This window comes from Ischnura elegans, chromosome 10 (assembly GCF_921293095.1).
Source record: "Ischnura elegans chromosome 10, ioIscEleg1.1, whole genome shotgun sequence".
NCBI classification, from domain to species: Eukaryota; Metazoa; Arthropoda; class Insecta; order Odonata; family Coenagrionidae; genus Ischnura; species Ischnura elegans.
The window spans coordinates 60,415,919-60,432,368 of NC_060255.1; the positions used below are offsets into that span (position 1 = coordinate 60,415,919).

Consider the following 16,450-nt stretch of genomic DNA (forward strand, 5'->3'; position numbering starts at 1 on the left):
TGAACCGGATCGACCGTTAAGTGAAATCAACAATAAGGCTCAGGTGTCGTCCATTTAGCTGAAGATCTTTTGAAATTCTTTATGTGTTTCCCTTATATTTTGTGTGCAGCTGATAACAGGTCTCCATGTATTGCTAAGATGGAAGCCGATATCGCGATGGAAATTTATAGAATTGAGGCGGATCTCGATTGCTTCTTTAATTATGCGGTCCCAATAGCGTTGTGCGTGGAAAAAATCTTTGCATCTCCCCATCTAATGGCATGGTTTTCATTACGTTCCGCCACGGCCGACTTCTTTGGATGCGCTAATCTGAGATGCCTTCGGTGAAATGGTTCGGTGCCCATATGAATTGAAAACCCGAGAAGAATTCATAAATGAATATTCATCTTTACTCGGCAAATTATATGAAAAAATAATATTTGGGTTTCTAGCACAGTAAGTAAATTTGTGGCTAAGGCGGCTACCATTTATTAATTAAGGTGATTTTATCGACGTTTGGCCCCCCTCTACCCCTTTAGTGAGATATCATGAGATTTAGCTCCACCCCCGCCCTCTAATCTTACGTGAGATTGTTCAAAAGGTGCATTTTCAGTGTTATTACGTTAATCTATGTTTCTTTGTGTTGGATTTACAAAAAATAACAATATGTTTCATAATTTTTATTTAAGATTAGTTAAGACTAGTTTCAAAGATTACTTATATCGCGATTTACATTGTTTCTTTTGGAGAAAAAAGTATTACTTGCCAGGACCCCTCCTTTCCCCTCGTGAGATTGGGTGGGAATCGTCTTCAGCCCCTCCCCTTAAACGTATCACGTATTTAATGGATTCAATGGAACACTCTCCCATCGTCCTCAGAGTAGTTAGCAATTGATTTAGTAATTGCAGGCCTTACTTTCGTGGCTTATATTTCCGTTTAACTCATCCGGGGAGAATTGAATTGTCTCCTTCTTTCCGTTATTTTTTTGTTTTAACGGTTTTCATTCCCTGCTTAGTGTATAATCAGAGACGCGATGCAAGTCGTTCGTCTCCAGCCTGATCTCAATGGATTCTATTAGGTGACAATCCCAATGAATATAAGTCTTAGAGACCATGCTAAAATACTTTGTACTTCCGGCACTTATTTTAATTTTCTGCAACCGGTTTCGACATGTTCAACGTCATTTTCAAGCTAGACTGCCCTTGAAAATGACGTAGGACTCGTCGGCATCGGTTGCAGAATATGAAAATAAGTATGGAAATTACTGAGTACCTTTATTTTATTTTAGCATGCATAACTTCCACAAAAGTTAGTGAAGAGTTTGATTTGGAGTGTAGCTCTCTACGGTGTGGAAACGTGGACTCTGAGGAAAGAAGACGAGAGAAGATTGGAGGCATTCGAGATGTGGGTGTGGAGAAGAATGGAGAGGGTGAAATGGACGGAGAGGAAAAGGAACGACGAAGTGCTGGACATGGTGGGTAAGGAGAGGCAGAAGTATGGATGGAGTTAGTGCTTAGTGGGGAGGGGATGTTGAAAATGGTGTTAGAGGGTAGAATGTTAGGGAAACGAGGGAGGGGAAGGAAAAGAATAGGATTTTTAGATAGATTGAAAGGGATTAGGTCTTACAGTGAATTAAAGAAGGCAGTGCTGGAAGGAAAGTAAGGCTTCCAGATCACTTATTGAACACTCCATGGAAACCTACCTTAATCGGTAGAATACTTTAATAAATAAATAATAACTTCCACAAAGTTAATTCACCCACCATCAACTTCCCTAGAGACAACTTGAGCCTAATCAAAGGAGATGATATGACTTTTGAGCAATAGAGGATGATGATTTAATTATTCTTTTCTTGTGTCTCTCCAATCCTGGAATACTGTAGCCAAATTTGGTCAACAGCCCCCTTGCTTCATTATAGCCTTTGGAACGCGCGTCAATTTTTTTTCTCTCCATTTCCCAATACCGACACAAGTCTTTCCGTAACTTTTGACTCAATATGATTAGATCCTCTCTTGGTGTTGCAACTCTATCGGATTGCCGTGTCCTTAAAGATAGGAGAGCAAATGAAGATCATCTAACCTTCTTTCTATTTTCCCGCTGACCTAAGTGTTCCTTCGCACAGAATGAGATCGAATTTCTATGCCCTATTTCCTTGTTACACCCTCCGCTAACTGGCTAAAAAAAAAACTAAAAAAAACCACGATCGTGACTACGCCGGTGGCATGTAATAATGCCCTTTTTTTAATTAGCTTAATTAAAATTAATAGTATCCGACCATTTTGAAAAGAAATAAAGTGTACCAAATTTTATTAAATTACTCCTGCATATGCATTGCTCATTTTATCTGTCAGTTTTGCTAGAATAAATTGTAAATTTTAAAATTTCAGGTGAAAACTTGTTTCGACAATGGTCCACTCTTTAAAATTTAATTTTCAAGAGGATAGCCAACACTTTGAAAAATAGATACGCGAAATAGAAATTAGGCCAATCGAGCGCGAGTGATTATTTTTCATTGACATTGTGTTGCTTTCTAGGTGAGAGAAATACTATTTAAAAAATTGTATTCGTAGTTCAGCCTCGGGACTCTATAGCCATGTTCACGAACACTTTTTCTAATATTTTGATTTTACCCCAACATGTACGAACTTCCAACTAAAGCAAGCAAAAATCCACTGATGAGATGGATACCTCCGCAGGAAAATAGTTAGCGCAGGTGGAGCAGGGAAGGGGAATCCTGGTTCGTACCCACGTGGAGGCGATTGATTTTTCCACCGTAGCCTTATCGCGCTCTTCTCTAGCCTTTCACTTGCCGTTAAATACTCACATACTCCTAGTTTCGTTGCACTACCATTAAGTAAGGCCTTGAGCATCCATCGAAAAAGTAAACGAAAGTACACAGTACCCTACTTTGGAACGGAAAGAGCTGTATTCGCTGAAAACTGCTTGTCGCGCGTGGAAGGGTAGCACCGGTGGGATTATTTTTACGATTTATTTTCACTGCCAAATTTACAATTTTTCATTGCGTCTTTAATGAATTTGAATGCTCCCAGCTAATCGCTTCAGTAAATTATTCGAAGGAGCGTCGTCTCTTCCTTGACGAAGCTGGCCTGTATTGAAGGTACGGCGTTGAATTGACTCGTTCACATATATATGCATTGAATATAATCATCAATCATTCCGTCATTAATTGAAATCAAGTATCAATTTGTTTTTATTTAGCCAAATCTTACCGCGTACAGTGGCGTGAATACCGTATAAATCCTGCACAAAATCCCGAAATGGTACTTAAGTCTTTAAAAATAAAACAAATAAATTTGAAGAACTGAGGTAAGTACGATGATTGAAAAGAATCATTTTTCTTATAGGTTCCAATGATTAAATAAATATATATAAAAATATTTGCTTATCACTGAGTATGTCTCTAACGAAAACCATTGGCTTCAGACGAAGAAAAAGGTGTTACTAGGTTGTTTCGAACCAATCTCTATTTTATAAGATTTTTGGTAGAATTTGCCATCGATAATCATGTCAAATAATCATAATTATTTCTGAATAAAATTAAAAAACTGAGATATTATGACCAAAAAGAATCATCTTGCTTATAAAAGTCGATAATTAATTTAAAATATTAGCTTAAAACTAAGTATGACTCTAATTAGTATCGGTAGTTTTATACGAAGCGTAAGGTGTTACCGGATCGATCTTCACCAATCTCCTTTTCATGAGAATTTTGGTGGAAACCGTTGTTGATATTCATTTTGTTTGTATCCATCCAAATCTTATGATACACAGGAGTGAATGTCACTGAAATCCTAGCCAAAACCCCAAAATAGAACGCAAATCGTGTGAAGAAAACCTGAACAAAGTGTTAAAAAACTGAGCTATTATGACCACAAATAATTATCTTGCACATTAATACCCTTAATTGATTAAAGATTTTCAAAAATTTAAGCCTAAAAGTGAATATGACTCAAATAAGTACGAATGCTTCCAGAGGAAGCGCAAGGTTTTACCGTGTTGATCCTCAACATTCTCTATTTCATGAGGTATGTTGTAGAATCCGTTACTCGATAATTATTTTGCTTGTTTAATATAAAAAAATTCACTCGTGTTGTAAGCCTATAAAGCTCACTTTCCCCTCGTTCCTTCCCTTACCCCTTCCACACACTGTTCCTCCCCTAGTATGTGCATCTAGTGAGTGTAGGCTTGACACAGTCTTTCTAAAGGATTCTATATCAGTGATATTTTGTTGAAAACGGCATTGAACGATAAGCAAAGGATGAGAGGTGATGCGGATGACTTTGCTACAGTGTTATTTGTCGAGCACCTGTCCTAGCTTCCATCCAGGGGAGCACACGATTTTAAATTGCACACTGCAACGTAAAGGCCACAACGGTATTGTCTTTGCCCTGTTCTTACGACTCCAAAGCAAGTCGCTCTTTTCTGCTCTTTGATCTTCGCTGAACGCTTCACAAAGCTCTGAGACATCTCGGGTACTGTGTACTTATGATGCCCTTGCCTTATTTCATCTTCATTCAAACGCGCAAGAGTATCCTATTTCTTTATGTCAGTGGTCTTTTTTTTGGCTCCCGTTTCTTTATACTTCAACCATTTTCTCTACCTCCCAGTGACTTTTTATGCTATAAAATGGAACTCATCTCTTAGTCTTCTTCAAATATTATTCCTTTCAAATTTTATCTATACAAAGAGAATATCGCGCAGCCAGATTTTATGCATAATAACCTGACTGGTTGCCTCTGATATCCTCTGGAAACATCAGTCTCCTATATTATCAACGCACTTTTGTCTTCTCTATGTTAGCGCTCTAGTTTCCCTAATTATTAATCCCTATTCCGCCTGATTCCATACGTGCAAGGGTATATTTTTTCATGTGTTTGGTAGTCTTTTGTTCGTTTTAGTTTCATTGACAACCTATTTTATTCATATTTCTTGTGGGATTGGTCAACTAATTCTAGAACTCTTCCTGGAGAATTGTTCTCGAGGTTTTTACCTGGTTGAATATTTATACAGCACCAACTTTTCCGCCAACGACTCGTCGACCGTCGTCTAGGTGATTGATATAGTTTTACTTAATTAAAACCCATGAGATTCATCGATACAAAGGCATCGTTCCTTTAAATGAGCGCAGCGCCGCTATCGGATTTTGGTGGCCATTTTTTAAAACTAATCTCCATATTTAACTATTAATTCGGAATGGCAATCAATATGCATTTAAAATCATAATAAATGTGTAAGAATAGTGCATTGTCTTCTGGGTATGAGTTATCCTGAAAATTTCTGCTTGATAGCTAATCGAAATGTGGGTTAAAATTGAGTTGCAAGAGTTGACCCAGACAATATGGCGAGCACAAATCCGAGTTTATAAAAACGTTATAAAAACATGGCGAAATGCCTCGAATACAGGAAAAGTAACGCTAAGACAAAAAAGGGATGTATTTGACTAGGGACTAGCCATGAATATAGTAATATAAACTCTATGGAACGAACCATCAGATGCTGAAGTGCTAACTTCCACGAGACACTACATTAAAGCCGTATCTCGTGGCGCTGCTTACAAGCGCGGAAGCGTGTCACATCGACTCGGATGAGATGGCTTCCTGAGGTGGAATTCTAATGAACTAACTTTGACCGTCCCACCTCTGAAATATTCGCGTCGCCACCGCCGCTGGGATGTTGACGGAAAGGCCGAGTGGCGGCCTGGCCGGCCCTGGGCGGATCTCTGTGCAAGGGGTCGGCGGACGTCAAAGGGACGACGCGTCGACGCAAGTGTACTTGATGTACAAACAAGTATTAGGAAGTATTATGGCGGGCTGAAATGAAGGCTGTTTAAACAGAGTGGAGGTCATTTGCAAATTGAGATGAAGCGGGCGGAGTCGGGTGAAATTTGCTGAAACCAAAAGCCGTGTCTACCACCACAGGAAACCGTCTGGGTGAATAGATAAAAGTTCAGCGTGGCGAAGCAGTAACGAAAAGTTGTTGCAAACAATATAGAAGCCCCCAACATCATAATTTTCACTGACAATGGAAAACGGTACTAATAAAAGGTATAACGGTAATAGAGGATCAGTGGGTTTATAAATGCATACGATTATGTGTCTAACAATGGAAGTCCCTCAAGTATCACCACCTGATCTCGCACAATATTTGTTTGTTGATAGGAAATGTATACCCATATAGAGTAGTTTTTGTTTCAGTTGCGAACTCTCAATACGTTTCGAGATATTTGCGACCGAAAATAACATAAATACGCCTAAATTTGTGCAACCCAAAGAATAACGACAGACTCTCATACTCCGTTGCTAAGACGAAGGGTACCGACACCGACGCGACGCGACGGTTAGTATTGATTTCCTGTGGGTTGCATACATTTAGGGAGTTTTCCTTGTACCTACCGTCGCTAATATCTCGAAAGTAATGAGCATTGGCGCCTGAAACAAAATAATGCACCCGATGGATTTCCATTTCCTATCATCTAGCAAAATTTGATTGAGATCTGCTGATGGCACTTGAGGGGCTTCCCGTAATTCGGCGACCATCTTATGAGTACAAAAGGAAATTTATATGCTCGTAAAATGCAAAAATATACCATAACTTACTTTACGGAAGTGAGGCATGGACAATGATAGCCGCGGAGAAATCAAGGGTAAAGGCTTTTGAAATGTGGTGCTACAGGAGAATGATGAGGATCAAATGTATCAACCGATTTAGTAATAAGTAAGTCCTAAGAAGATTAGGAGAGAAGAGAAGCCTTATGTATACCTTAATTAGAAGACGGAACAACATGATAGGTCTTATCTTAAGACATAATGGCCTGTTGAAGACAATCGTCGAAGGACAAGTGGAGGGCAAGAACGAAAGAGGAAGACCTCGAATGAAATATATGGAACAGGCAAAGAAGGATGTGAAAGTGAAGAAATACGTAGGTGTGAAAAGGTTAGCTGATAAGAGGACTAGGTGGAGACCTGCGTCAAACCAATCTTATAATTGTGTACCATCGACGATGATGAGTACTATGAAAAAAAGACAAAATGGTTTTCAACTTGTAATTTCAGTTTTCTGGACGTACGAATATAACTCCATCCCAAATACATATTTAACAAACCAATAGGAAAGTTTAAAATCAAACATGTAAAAGTGGATTTTATTAAAGACCTGATACCTCTCCTCCAGTGTTATTTTGAGAAAGATGGGAATATAATTTCCATTAAAAATTAACCTCGTATGTTCAGGCTAAAATTGCTTGTGAACTTAACGACAGATTTATTTCAGAGCGACGCAGAGAACAGCATCCTAGAAGCACATTATGTTTTTATTCCCGACGGAAAAGATAACATAAGAAAAATATTCTACCGAAAGGATAGTTTTGGGAATTCGTTTTTCCTCCAAATAATAATGAAGTACTTTTAAAAATCGTTGGTGGAGTTGAGAGTCAAATATCTTCAGAGTACTTACTTCACTTTTTTGTCAACATCTAGTTATCTAACGCCCCCAGTGCACACTTGTTGAAACAGCTTGCGGGGTAGTACATAGGTGTAGATGAAAATGCAAACCATCGTCGGAATCAGCCAATCACAAAACATCAGTGATCGAGTGAAGTGAATTTTTGCGTTTCTAATTTTAGCCGCACGCGTGGAAGACGAAAATCTGACTTAATTGCGTCTACTCTGAGATAAACCCAGCCCTTTTAATGGCTATCAGTGGGGAATATGAAACTCAATCATTATATTGCTCATTTTTGTTGCGACTCAAAACCAGCTCCGCACAAACATTTCCATTATTTGAAAAAATCTGTGTTAGCGGATTTGTATTCTGTATTAGCACAGAAATGCATTCATTTACCTATTATTTATCAATTTAAAAGGCTATGAACTAACTTAATCACTTCTTTGAGAAGATAGCAAGACAAAATATTGTCTTGAAAAATGGAACAACATGGTGAAAGCCCCAAAAAACGCAAAGTTCTCTGTAGTATAACACTGAAGCTGGCTTAGAATGTAATAGATTTTACAGAGTAGCCTATATGATACATCCATGAACTAACGTAATGAACTTCTTTGTGAAGAAATACTGATAGCGAGGCAAATGTTGTCTTGGAATATGGAACTACGCGGTGAAAGCCCCGAAAAGCGGAAACTTCTAAGAATTATAACAATTTAGCTCGCTCGGGATGTAAAAGATTTTAGGGAGAAGGCCATATATCCATCCATGAACTAACGAATAAACTTCTTTGAGAAGACAGTGAGACAGCATGGCAAAATATTGCAGTGAAGTTTTCTCGGGTTTCGCACCGGGTCAGGTCCTCCATTTCTCCTTCCAACGTTTCGATGGACAACTCGCCCATCGTCTTCAGGGATTCAGGAATCCTATGGATCATTGGATCAATCAATCATTGGATTCCTGAATCCCTGAAGACGATGGGCGAGTTGTCCATCGAAACGTTGGAAGGAGAAATGGAGGACCTGACCCGGTGCGAAACCCGAGAAAACTTCACTGCAATTGTTCGCCGGAAAAAAACAAAAATTATACGGCAAAATATTGCCTTGGATAATGGAGCTACACGGTGAAAGACCTGAAAAGCGGAGAGTTCTTCATTGTAGAACACTATAGCTGGCTTGGAATGTAAAAGATTTTATAGAGAAGGCCATATTATCCATCCATGAACCAACGTAATGAACTTTTTTGAGAAGAAAGTACTATATCAAGGCAAAATATTTTCTTAGAAAAATCGGACTACGCGGTGAAAGCCCCGAAAAATGCAAAGTTCTATCCAGTAAAACACTACAGCTGGCGTGGAATGTAATAGATTTTAGAGAGAAGGCCGAAAAAGTTATTATAGATCGAACCAGTCACGGAATTCGCCTAACTGCGGTTGCGATTCAGTGTTCAGTCCACCAGCTGGCACCCTTAGCAATTTCAGGGAGAAGCCCTCGTTAAGATGGGCCTTTCCTCCTTGGGACTGATCGAGCCGTCCAGGAAAAGAAGGAGCGCTCAGAAAAAAATAAAGAAATTGGCCCCTAGGGGTAGAGGGGGCTGAGGCCTCTTAATTTAATGGTCAATTACCCCCGCACCCCAAGGGACAGGGGAGGTGGAATTATAGGGGGAGAAAATGAAGGGGGTTGGTTGGACCCCCCCTAATATCACCATCAATATCACTTCCCGTTTGGTGAGTCTTTCCGGAAATTAAGTCTGTGGTTTTTTTTCTTCTTACGCAAAACTTCTGCGGCCATTTTCCTTCTTAATTTCATTCATTTTTGAGAACACCCGTAAAACTTCAGAGATTTCGTTAATTTCACCCTTAAGAATGAAGAATAATGGAAAAACCAAATTATTCACCGGATTCCTCTCCGGGGACTTTAAGAACCCACTTCTTCCAAGTGGCTCAATTTATTTCAAGTCCTTTTTTTTCACTCTTGGATTAACTTATTCTTTCGGATAATTTAAATGACGTCTCCCTAAATGAACTCGCTTACTACGCACCGGTCGAATAATTTTATCGCCCATTTAAAACTGCTTCAAAGGGAGGTATTACCTTATTTTTACCGTAAAGGTAATTTCAGTCATTAGCTACTCTCATTGTAAATTAGTTTTGCTAGTCACATACCTAAGATTAGCATAAGAGCCAGTTGGTCTCTATGGTGCTTAAAAAACAAGGTTTACAATCACTGTTTTATTTGTTTTAGAAAATTTTTTCGTAAGTTAGCATTTTTAAAGTACTGTAAAAATTAGTCAATGAATTGGAACGCGTGCAGTGAAGATCAGAAAAGTACCCTATAAGCCATTTTCATTATTTAATTAGCGTTAGAAATCTACCGCAACTATTAGGATGGAAAATAATGGCGTTTTTTAAATCCTAGCATTAATAATACGAATAAATTGCAGGTTTTAATAATTGCATACGACGGCGACATTCAGGCATACGCCAAAATATGATCTTTCTCTCCGAACACTTTGACTGTTATGGAATTCAGGGAACATCCCCGCTACTTCTACGTATTAAAGCTTGTAAGGGATGCCTGGTAATACACTATTCGGTATCGGACAGTCTGAAACTCAAGACTACCGTTGTATTCCCATTGCATGGCTAAATTGGGCTCCATTTCAGAAGACTATTTCACCATTGATATTAATCCTATTTTAGCTCTATAATCTGAAAATAGATGCAATAAAAATTCTTTAAAAGTTTAACATATAGTAAATGCTCTATTATTTTAATTAAATTTTTATGTTAAAAAGAGAATATATAGTACCGAATGTGAAATAAAATCAGTTGGAAAAAAGTACCGTACGGTATAACATACATCCTTCCTAGCAAAAACAGGAAAGTTAGCTTATTCCTCAATATTTACGCTTTAAAATGCTTGTTCGATATTGTACAAAAGTTTTCTTATACGAAAGGCACGATTTAAAAATGAAGGCAACCTCCAACCGTGCCTCTGGCTATTCTAAACCATGCGTATAGCCATTGCAATTAACTTTTTTTAAAAAGAGGTTATGAATATGTAGCTGATATTTCCTTCTCATTAAATCACAAATATCGTGCTTGACAGTCGTCGACCATTATTGCTGGCACGACAAGAATTTCATGAACAAATCTTCTACTCTGCCCACACTTTCCAGGTGATGAGATTTTGAGATTACCCAAACACGATTTCAGATATTTAGCGTCCGCAAAATGTTTTATATTTTGAAGTTACGACGTCCGATTCACAACCAGAAACCTCAAAAACTTAATATTACTCAAGTTCAGTTTCGATAGATTTCCGAGCAGCCTTCTAAACACTTGTGTGGCGTCATGGATATTTTAGATACCCTAGTTGGGCCCAAACATTCATTTTCCCCGGGAATGGCAAGAGAACAGCATGATATTCATCGCGAATAATTAACTGGTACTTCGTTGCATAGTTTCAGGATTCCATTAACAGAAGTTTTTCCACTGCGTCATTAAGTGTTGTAATTCAACGCGCATTAAACCCTTTTAGTGATAAAAATTCCATTAAAATGGATATGACCTCCCTGGGATTCTTGTTCCCAAATGTATAACTACATCTATCTAGGCCGCATTCTTGTTCCCAAATGTATACCTACATCTATCTATGCCGCAGTAATCATTACCGGAAAATTTACTTCAAGTAAAATAGTCGCAAATTATGGCATTATGATTCAAAAGGCCATAATTAAGGTTGAGCAGCAATTCGTTTTCCTTTACTAGCTGCGAGAAAAAAATTTTACTAAATGAATTAAGCCTGCTTGCAAAATTCACCACTCATGACGCTGATGGCAGAGTGATCAGAATTTCATGAGGTATTAAGCTCTGCTCTGGGCCGTTAACCTAAATTTTCAATGGGAAATATAAAATAATTTACATTCATAACTTTTTTTAAACTAATCCTTGCGATATCAAATACTGTATTGAAAACATCGGGAATAAATGAATATATTTTCACTCATCGCCACTCTGCGGACATTTTTGAAAATTTATTAAAAAGCGAGGGAAGTGGTAGCATGATCTAAGTTTCTACGTGGTGAACTGGGGTCTGTCATCTATGTAGGCCCCTTGACCCCAAAAGGGTTTATCGTTTTAAAAATATTATAACGGTAGGAACAGGGGGAAAAAAAGACACCTTCCTGGAAGTTCGTGAAATCGCCCTTAGGATTTCGAAATAAAAGGACGGAATTCGAATACTTTCGTGGCTATACCGCCCACCGGCAGTCGCCACTCCAACGCTATTCCGATCCGGCATTAACTTGAATGAATGCTTTCCCTTCCGCTAAATAAATCACGCATGCAGATTATTCTAGCCAGCTGAGTGAGAATAAATAAGCAACAAACGGCGTGACGCATCAATTTTTAAGCCGCGTCACCGCAGTGCGAATGCATGATTGATGACGTTAGTCTCTTGTTTTCCTTCCCTCCACTTCCAACGCTATGCATTCGTAATTCTTTCCATTCCCTCTTTTTTCTCTTCCATTCTTCCACGCACACTCTCTCTCTCTCTCTTACTGATGTTTATGTAGATATTTCATGCAAAACTTTCATCTTCTTTATCACTATCCCATTCTCAGATGAGCTTCGATTGTCCTTGTACAGCTTTATTTTTCTGTGATAGCCAAGGAAGTTTTGAGTCATGCTATTATCAGATTATTCGTGTCAAGTATCAAAGCACTGTAAGGCCTTCCAAGGGCGCGTCCCGAAATTTTCTAGCAATAATGCTACTGTTACGACGTAATGGAACGGAAAATATTACTGCTAAGGTAACAAAGCAGATTGATGAACGTTTAACAGTAGCTGTTGTTGAAAACTTAGCGTTAAGTTTTGAATCACACTGATACCATTTTCTTAGTTAATTTAATAAATAATTTTGTACGTCAATAATAAATGAAAAAATTCCTACTATGGTGAGGCTTTCGATGCATAAAAGAAATAATAAGTTTCGCATGCATTGGGTACATGCCTTGATTAGTTTACTTTGACTATCAATGTCTGATACCAAGTTAAACGCGATTTACGCATTATTTTACATTGAGTTTTGTATTTCATGCCTCGACTCGACGTAGACCTGTAAACTCTATGGTATGTATGGTATCAGCGGCGGATACATATGGGGGCGCGCGCCCTTCCCCCCTTGGGGGGCCACCTGCATTGCCTAAAATTGCAGAACCACAATTTGAACTTTTTTATATCATAAGATAGCATTATCTTGTATATGTGTAAAATCAGCTGATATTAAACTTTCTCAAACTTTGCATGCGGCTTATGTTTCATTCTGGTAAATGCAAAGGTAGCTCAAGAAATATTTTGCGCCCCCCCTTGAGTTTTTTCTGTATACGCTACTGTATGGTATACACAAACACTTCACGGTATCACACTCAGTTGAAGTATTTATTCAATGAAAATATATATATTGAAAACATTAGAAATACAAATGAAATAAAAACATTGTGAAATCCATAATTTATACAAACCAAAAAGAATAAAACTTTGTTATCTCCAACCAGATGAATGATTATGAAGCCATGGTTTCATCAAACAGTGCCTAACGATGTCGAATGGTCATCAGTTTAACAGTTTATTATTCATTCTATAGAAGTTTACAATTTTGTCCGTGTTGGTTCAGCGTAAATGCTTAGAATTCCTCGCCTTTCTCTGCATTATATTCTTTATGATTTTAATGCTTCCATAGAAAGTGTAGTGGTACTCTCCATTCCAATGACCCTCTTTATAACTTTCCCATTCAATGACCCAGGTTTCGACAACACACTATGTCATTTTCAAATGTGAAAAAAAAAAACCTTTGAAACCTTACCTTATAAAGTGACAGTGTATTGTCGAAACCTGGGTCGGTTATTAAAACTTCTGTGGAACATACAAAAGTTTATTCTTATTGGTTCCTGTCACCAAGTTCCACAAAATATCGCCGTCCACCCTTAAGTTGATCAATATTTAACCCGTTTCAAAACCCGTGAAGATTGGTTCTCTTGTCTACGTATTTTCTCTTTAATCCATTTGTGAGTTCATTTAAGACAGTGTTTTTTTTCTCCCGCCAGGTGTCTCGCCTCCCCACAACTGCACAGGAGCGGGCGGCGAGGAGTGTGGCACGAGTTGCCCCGAGGGGCCAGGGCCCTGCGTCTGCCGCCCCTCGCTCTGCCCCTCCGCCTCCCTGCCCTTCACCTGTCCCTTTGGCGCGCGAGTCCTGCGCAGAGCCACGCGCATCCCACCCGACTGCTGCGACATCTATGAATGCGCACCGCCACCAGCCCCAACACGCTCCGTCAACAGTAAGTACTACCGTAAACCCTAATCTCTTAATATTCGTGATAAATATTTTATAAATTGTATCTTATTGCCCTTTATACAAGGTACTTAACCCGTGCGAGTTAATGAATGCATGAATGATTACGGTGAACAAGAACGGATTAAGAACGATTGCATGAACCAAATTAGAACAGGAGCAATATTAATGGCTTTTGGGGTAATCCGCGATAGGATGATAAAATGGCCAACGTTTCCTCTCCTATGCCTGAAACCTCATCAGGGTAAATGATCGTGTCGCTATAATTGAGCATCAATTTATAGGTGTTGGGTGCTGAGAGAGAGTTTCCTGGACTTCTTTAATTTCGAAAGACCCGCAGAAGACCCTCGTTTTGAAATGTTGTAATAGTTAAATTCTACTCACTATATATGAGATTTTTATTAATGTTTACATTCATAATTGGTAAGTTAGGGTAAGAATTTCAAGCTATTCATGTTCTTTTATATTATTAGTTTATAGCTTATACGGTCAATATGGTCAATATGTATAGTAAACACTTAAGTCTTCGTGTAATGTAATTTTATATTTTCCGGACAAAAATTGGGAGCAGAACCTTTGGTTCTTTTTGGTTATTTAAATAATGTCTTTTTGTCTACTTTAAATTGACGTAAAACCAGTTTTCTCTCTAGAAAGACATTTTAATTGAATGAAACTTGTATATGAGGGAACTGGGTTGGAGGTCGAGTCAAGTCTAAAAATTTGTACAATATATATTGTAGAATGACCCTCCCTTTATCCAATTGGTGGCAAGTCCTTAATTCCCATTCTTAATATTCGGTATATCCATTTTGGACCTAAGCCATTTGTGTGGGAATGGCTTATATCTTTTAAGTCACCAATTATAGTGACAGGCCATAAACAATTCGCGATATTTTCCAAAACCGTATTTTTTGTGAACTTTAGATACTCCCAATGTTTTTCTACCATAGGAGCCACTATCGCAGTAATCAGTAAGTTTGGCAGTATGATATGAATCCCAAAACTGTAATCACCAAAAAAGGACAATGTTTTATAGTGTACGAATTGAACAATTCCTCCTTACTTCTCTATTTTTAACTTCTAGGTACACCTATAAAAATCAATTAGAATTATCATGACTAGTAGTTCCACAGTAGATATGAAAGAAACTTCGTCTTTTGCCGATTGGTGGAACTAAGTCATTCTATGTCAAACTGAAACAAAGACACCAAATTGGGACAAAGCATACGATTTGCTGGTACTTTCGCTTAAGATATTCGGTTAGCATTATCGCAGCTTGATCGATAAATGAATAAATTTTTATATTGTAGCACCCAATTTTCTCATAAGGCAATTTTTTTCCTTAATACTCGAAGTTTAAGTGCCAAAATAATTATATTTTCAAATAAAGATGACGGTGAATTCGTTAGTTATGCAAAGTTGAACATAGGATTTTTGGACAGGGACGTAATGCAACGATCCTTTAGACCAGTATTTCCCAAACTTTTTCGAGCCACCGCCTTCTTGGATCCATAAACCTATACTCGACGCCCCCCTAATCGGTATCTTTAAAATAATAATCAGAATCATATACTAATTAACCAAATGAGGAACGTTGTAATAATTAAATTAAAAACAATGACTAATTAAATGACTGATAAATTATTAAGTTCTCTGTGTCGTGAAGTTGTACTAACGATAGACCAAATGAGACTAAACCCCTTCAAACGTTTCCCTTGTGTAAGGAAGGCTTGTAAATATTTTTCAACCATTCTTACTTTAAAATGTAAGAAAACACATGGTTTAAATTACTTCCATATGCGTTAAACAAAGTAAACTTTAGAAACGAAGCTTGAAAACGAATGCAAAAGGAAGGTTACGGAATCATCGCATTTTTCACATTTTCAGGATCCTTCGGCGCCGCCCCCCTGCCGCCCCCTTCGCACTTTTCGCCCCCATAGACTACAGCAACGCCCCCATGGGGCGGTAGCGCCCACTTTGGGAACCACTGCTTTAGACTTTCGGCCGCCCAAAGTACGAAATTTTAACTTTGGTTGCTTTTAAAAGATATTTAATTTATTTAACGATATCAAAATGTATTCCGCCTTCACGGTCCCGAACGCAGATTTCATTTCCTTAATAGTATTCCCGCAATGGAGTGTTAAATGAGCAAGAAACCGGTGGAAAAATCAGCCGTGTCGAATGACGTACGGATACTAACAAAACGGATGTGCTCTAGCGAAGTCCACCTAGTATTTATTAAAATCCTTCACTGTTTAGGAAAAAACGAATCCCCGTGCCTATATTTCGCCAAAATATCTCTCTTAAATTATCGTTTCTATCGAAACAGGAAACATAGTGAGTGCAAACATAGAGTGGTTCCGAAATGACGTTCTCTTTGTCGCTCTGAAGATATCTATTCTTATAATATACAGGTATCTACAACTTATGCCTAGCGCGAAGAATACGAGGCTCCTGAGACTACCACCTTTATTCGCTTAAATCTGTCCCACTGTACGCCCGTAGAAGTTTTTGGTGAATTGCGCAGTGCATTTGCATCTAATAATTACGAAGTGCATTTAATATGCTTAAGTATTGAACTGTATTTGAAAAATCACGATATTTCAATATTCAACTAATAATTTATTTCATTTTAACTTTCAGGTTCTAAAATACATTTA

The 16,450-nt window shown here is 38.2% G+C and overlaps 1 protein-coding gene across 1 annotated transcript in view; it reads left to right on the plus strand.

Annotated features, from left to right (window-relative positions):
- Positions 1-16,450, plus strand: part of LOC124166621 (cysteine-rich motor neuron 1 protein-like) — a 471,628-nt gene that overhangs the window by 414,333 nt on the left and 40,845 nt on the right. The window contains exon 3 of the mRNA XM_046544229.1: positions 13,546-13,776. Coding sequence (XP_046400185.1) covers positions 13,546-13,776 — 231 coding nt within the window. The remainder of the gene's footprint in view (positions 1-13,545; positions 13,777-16,450) is intronic.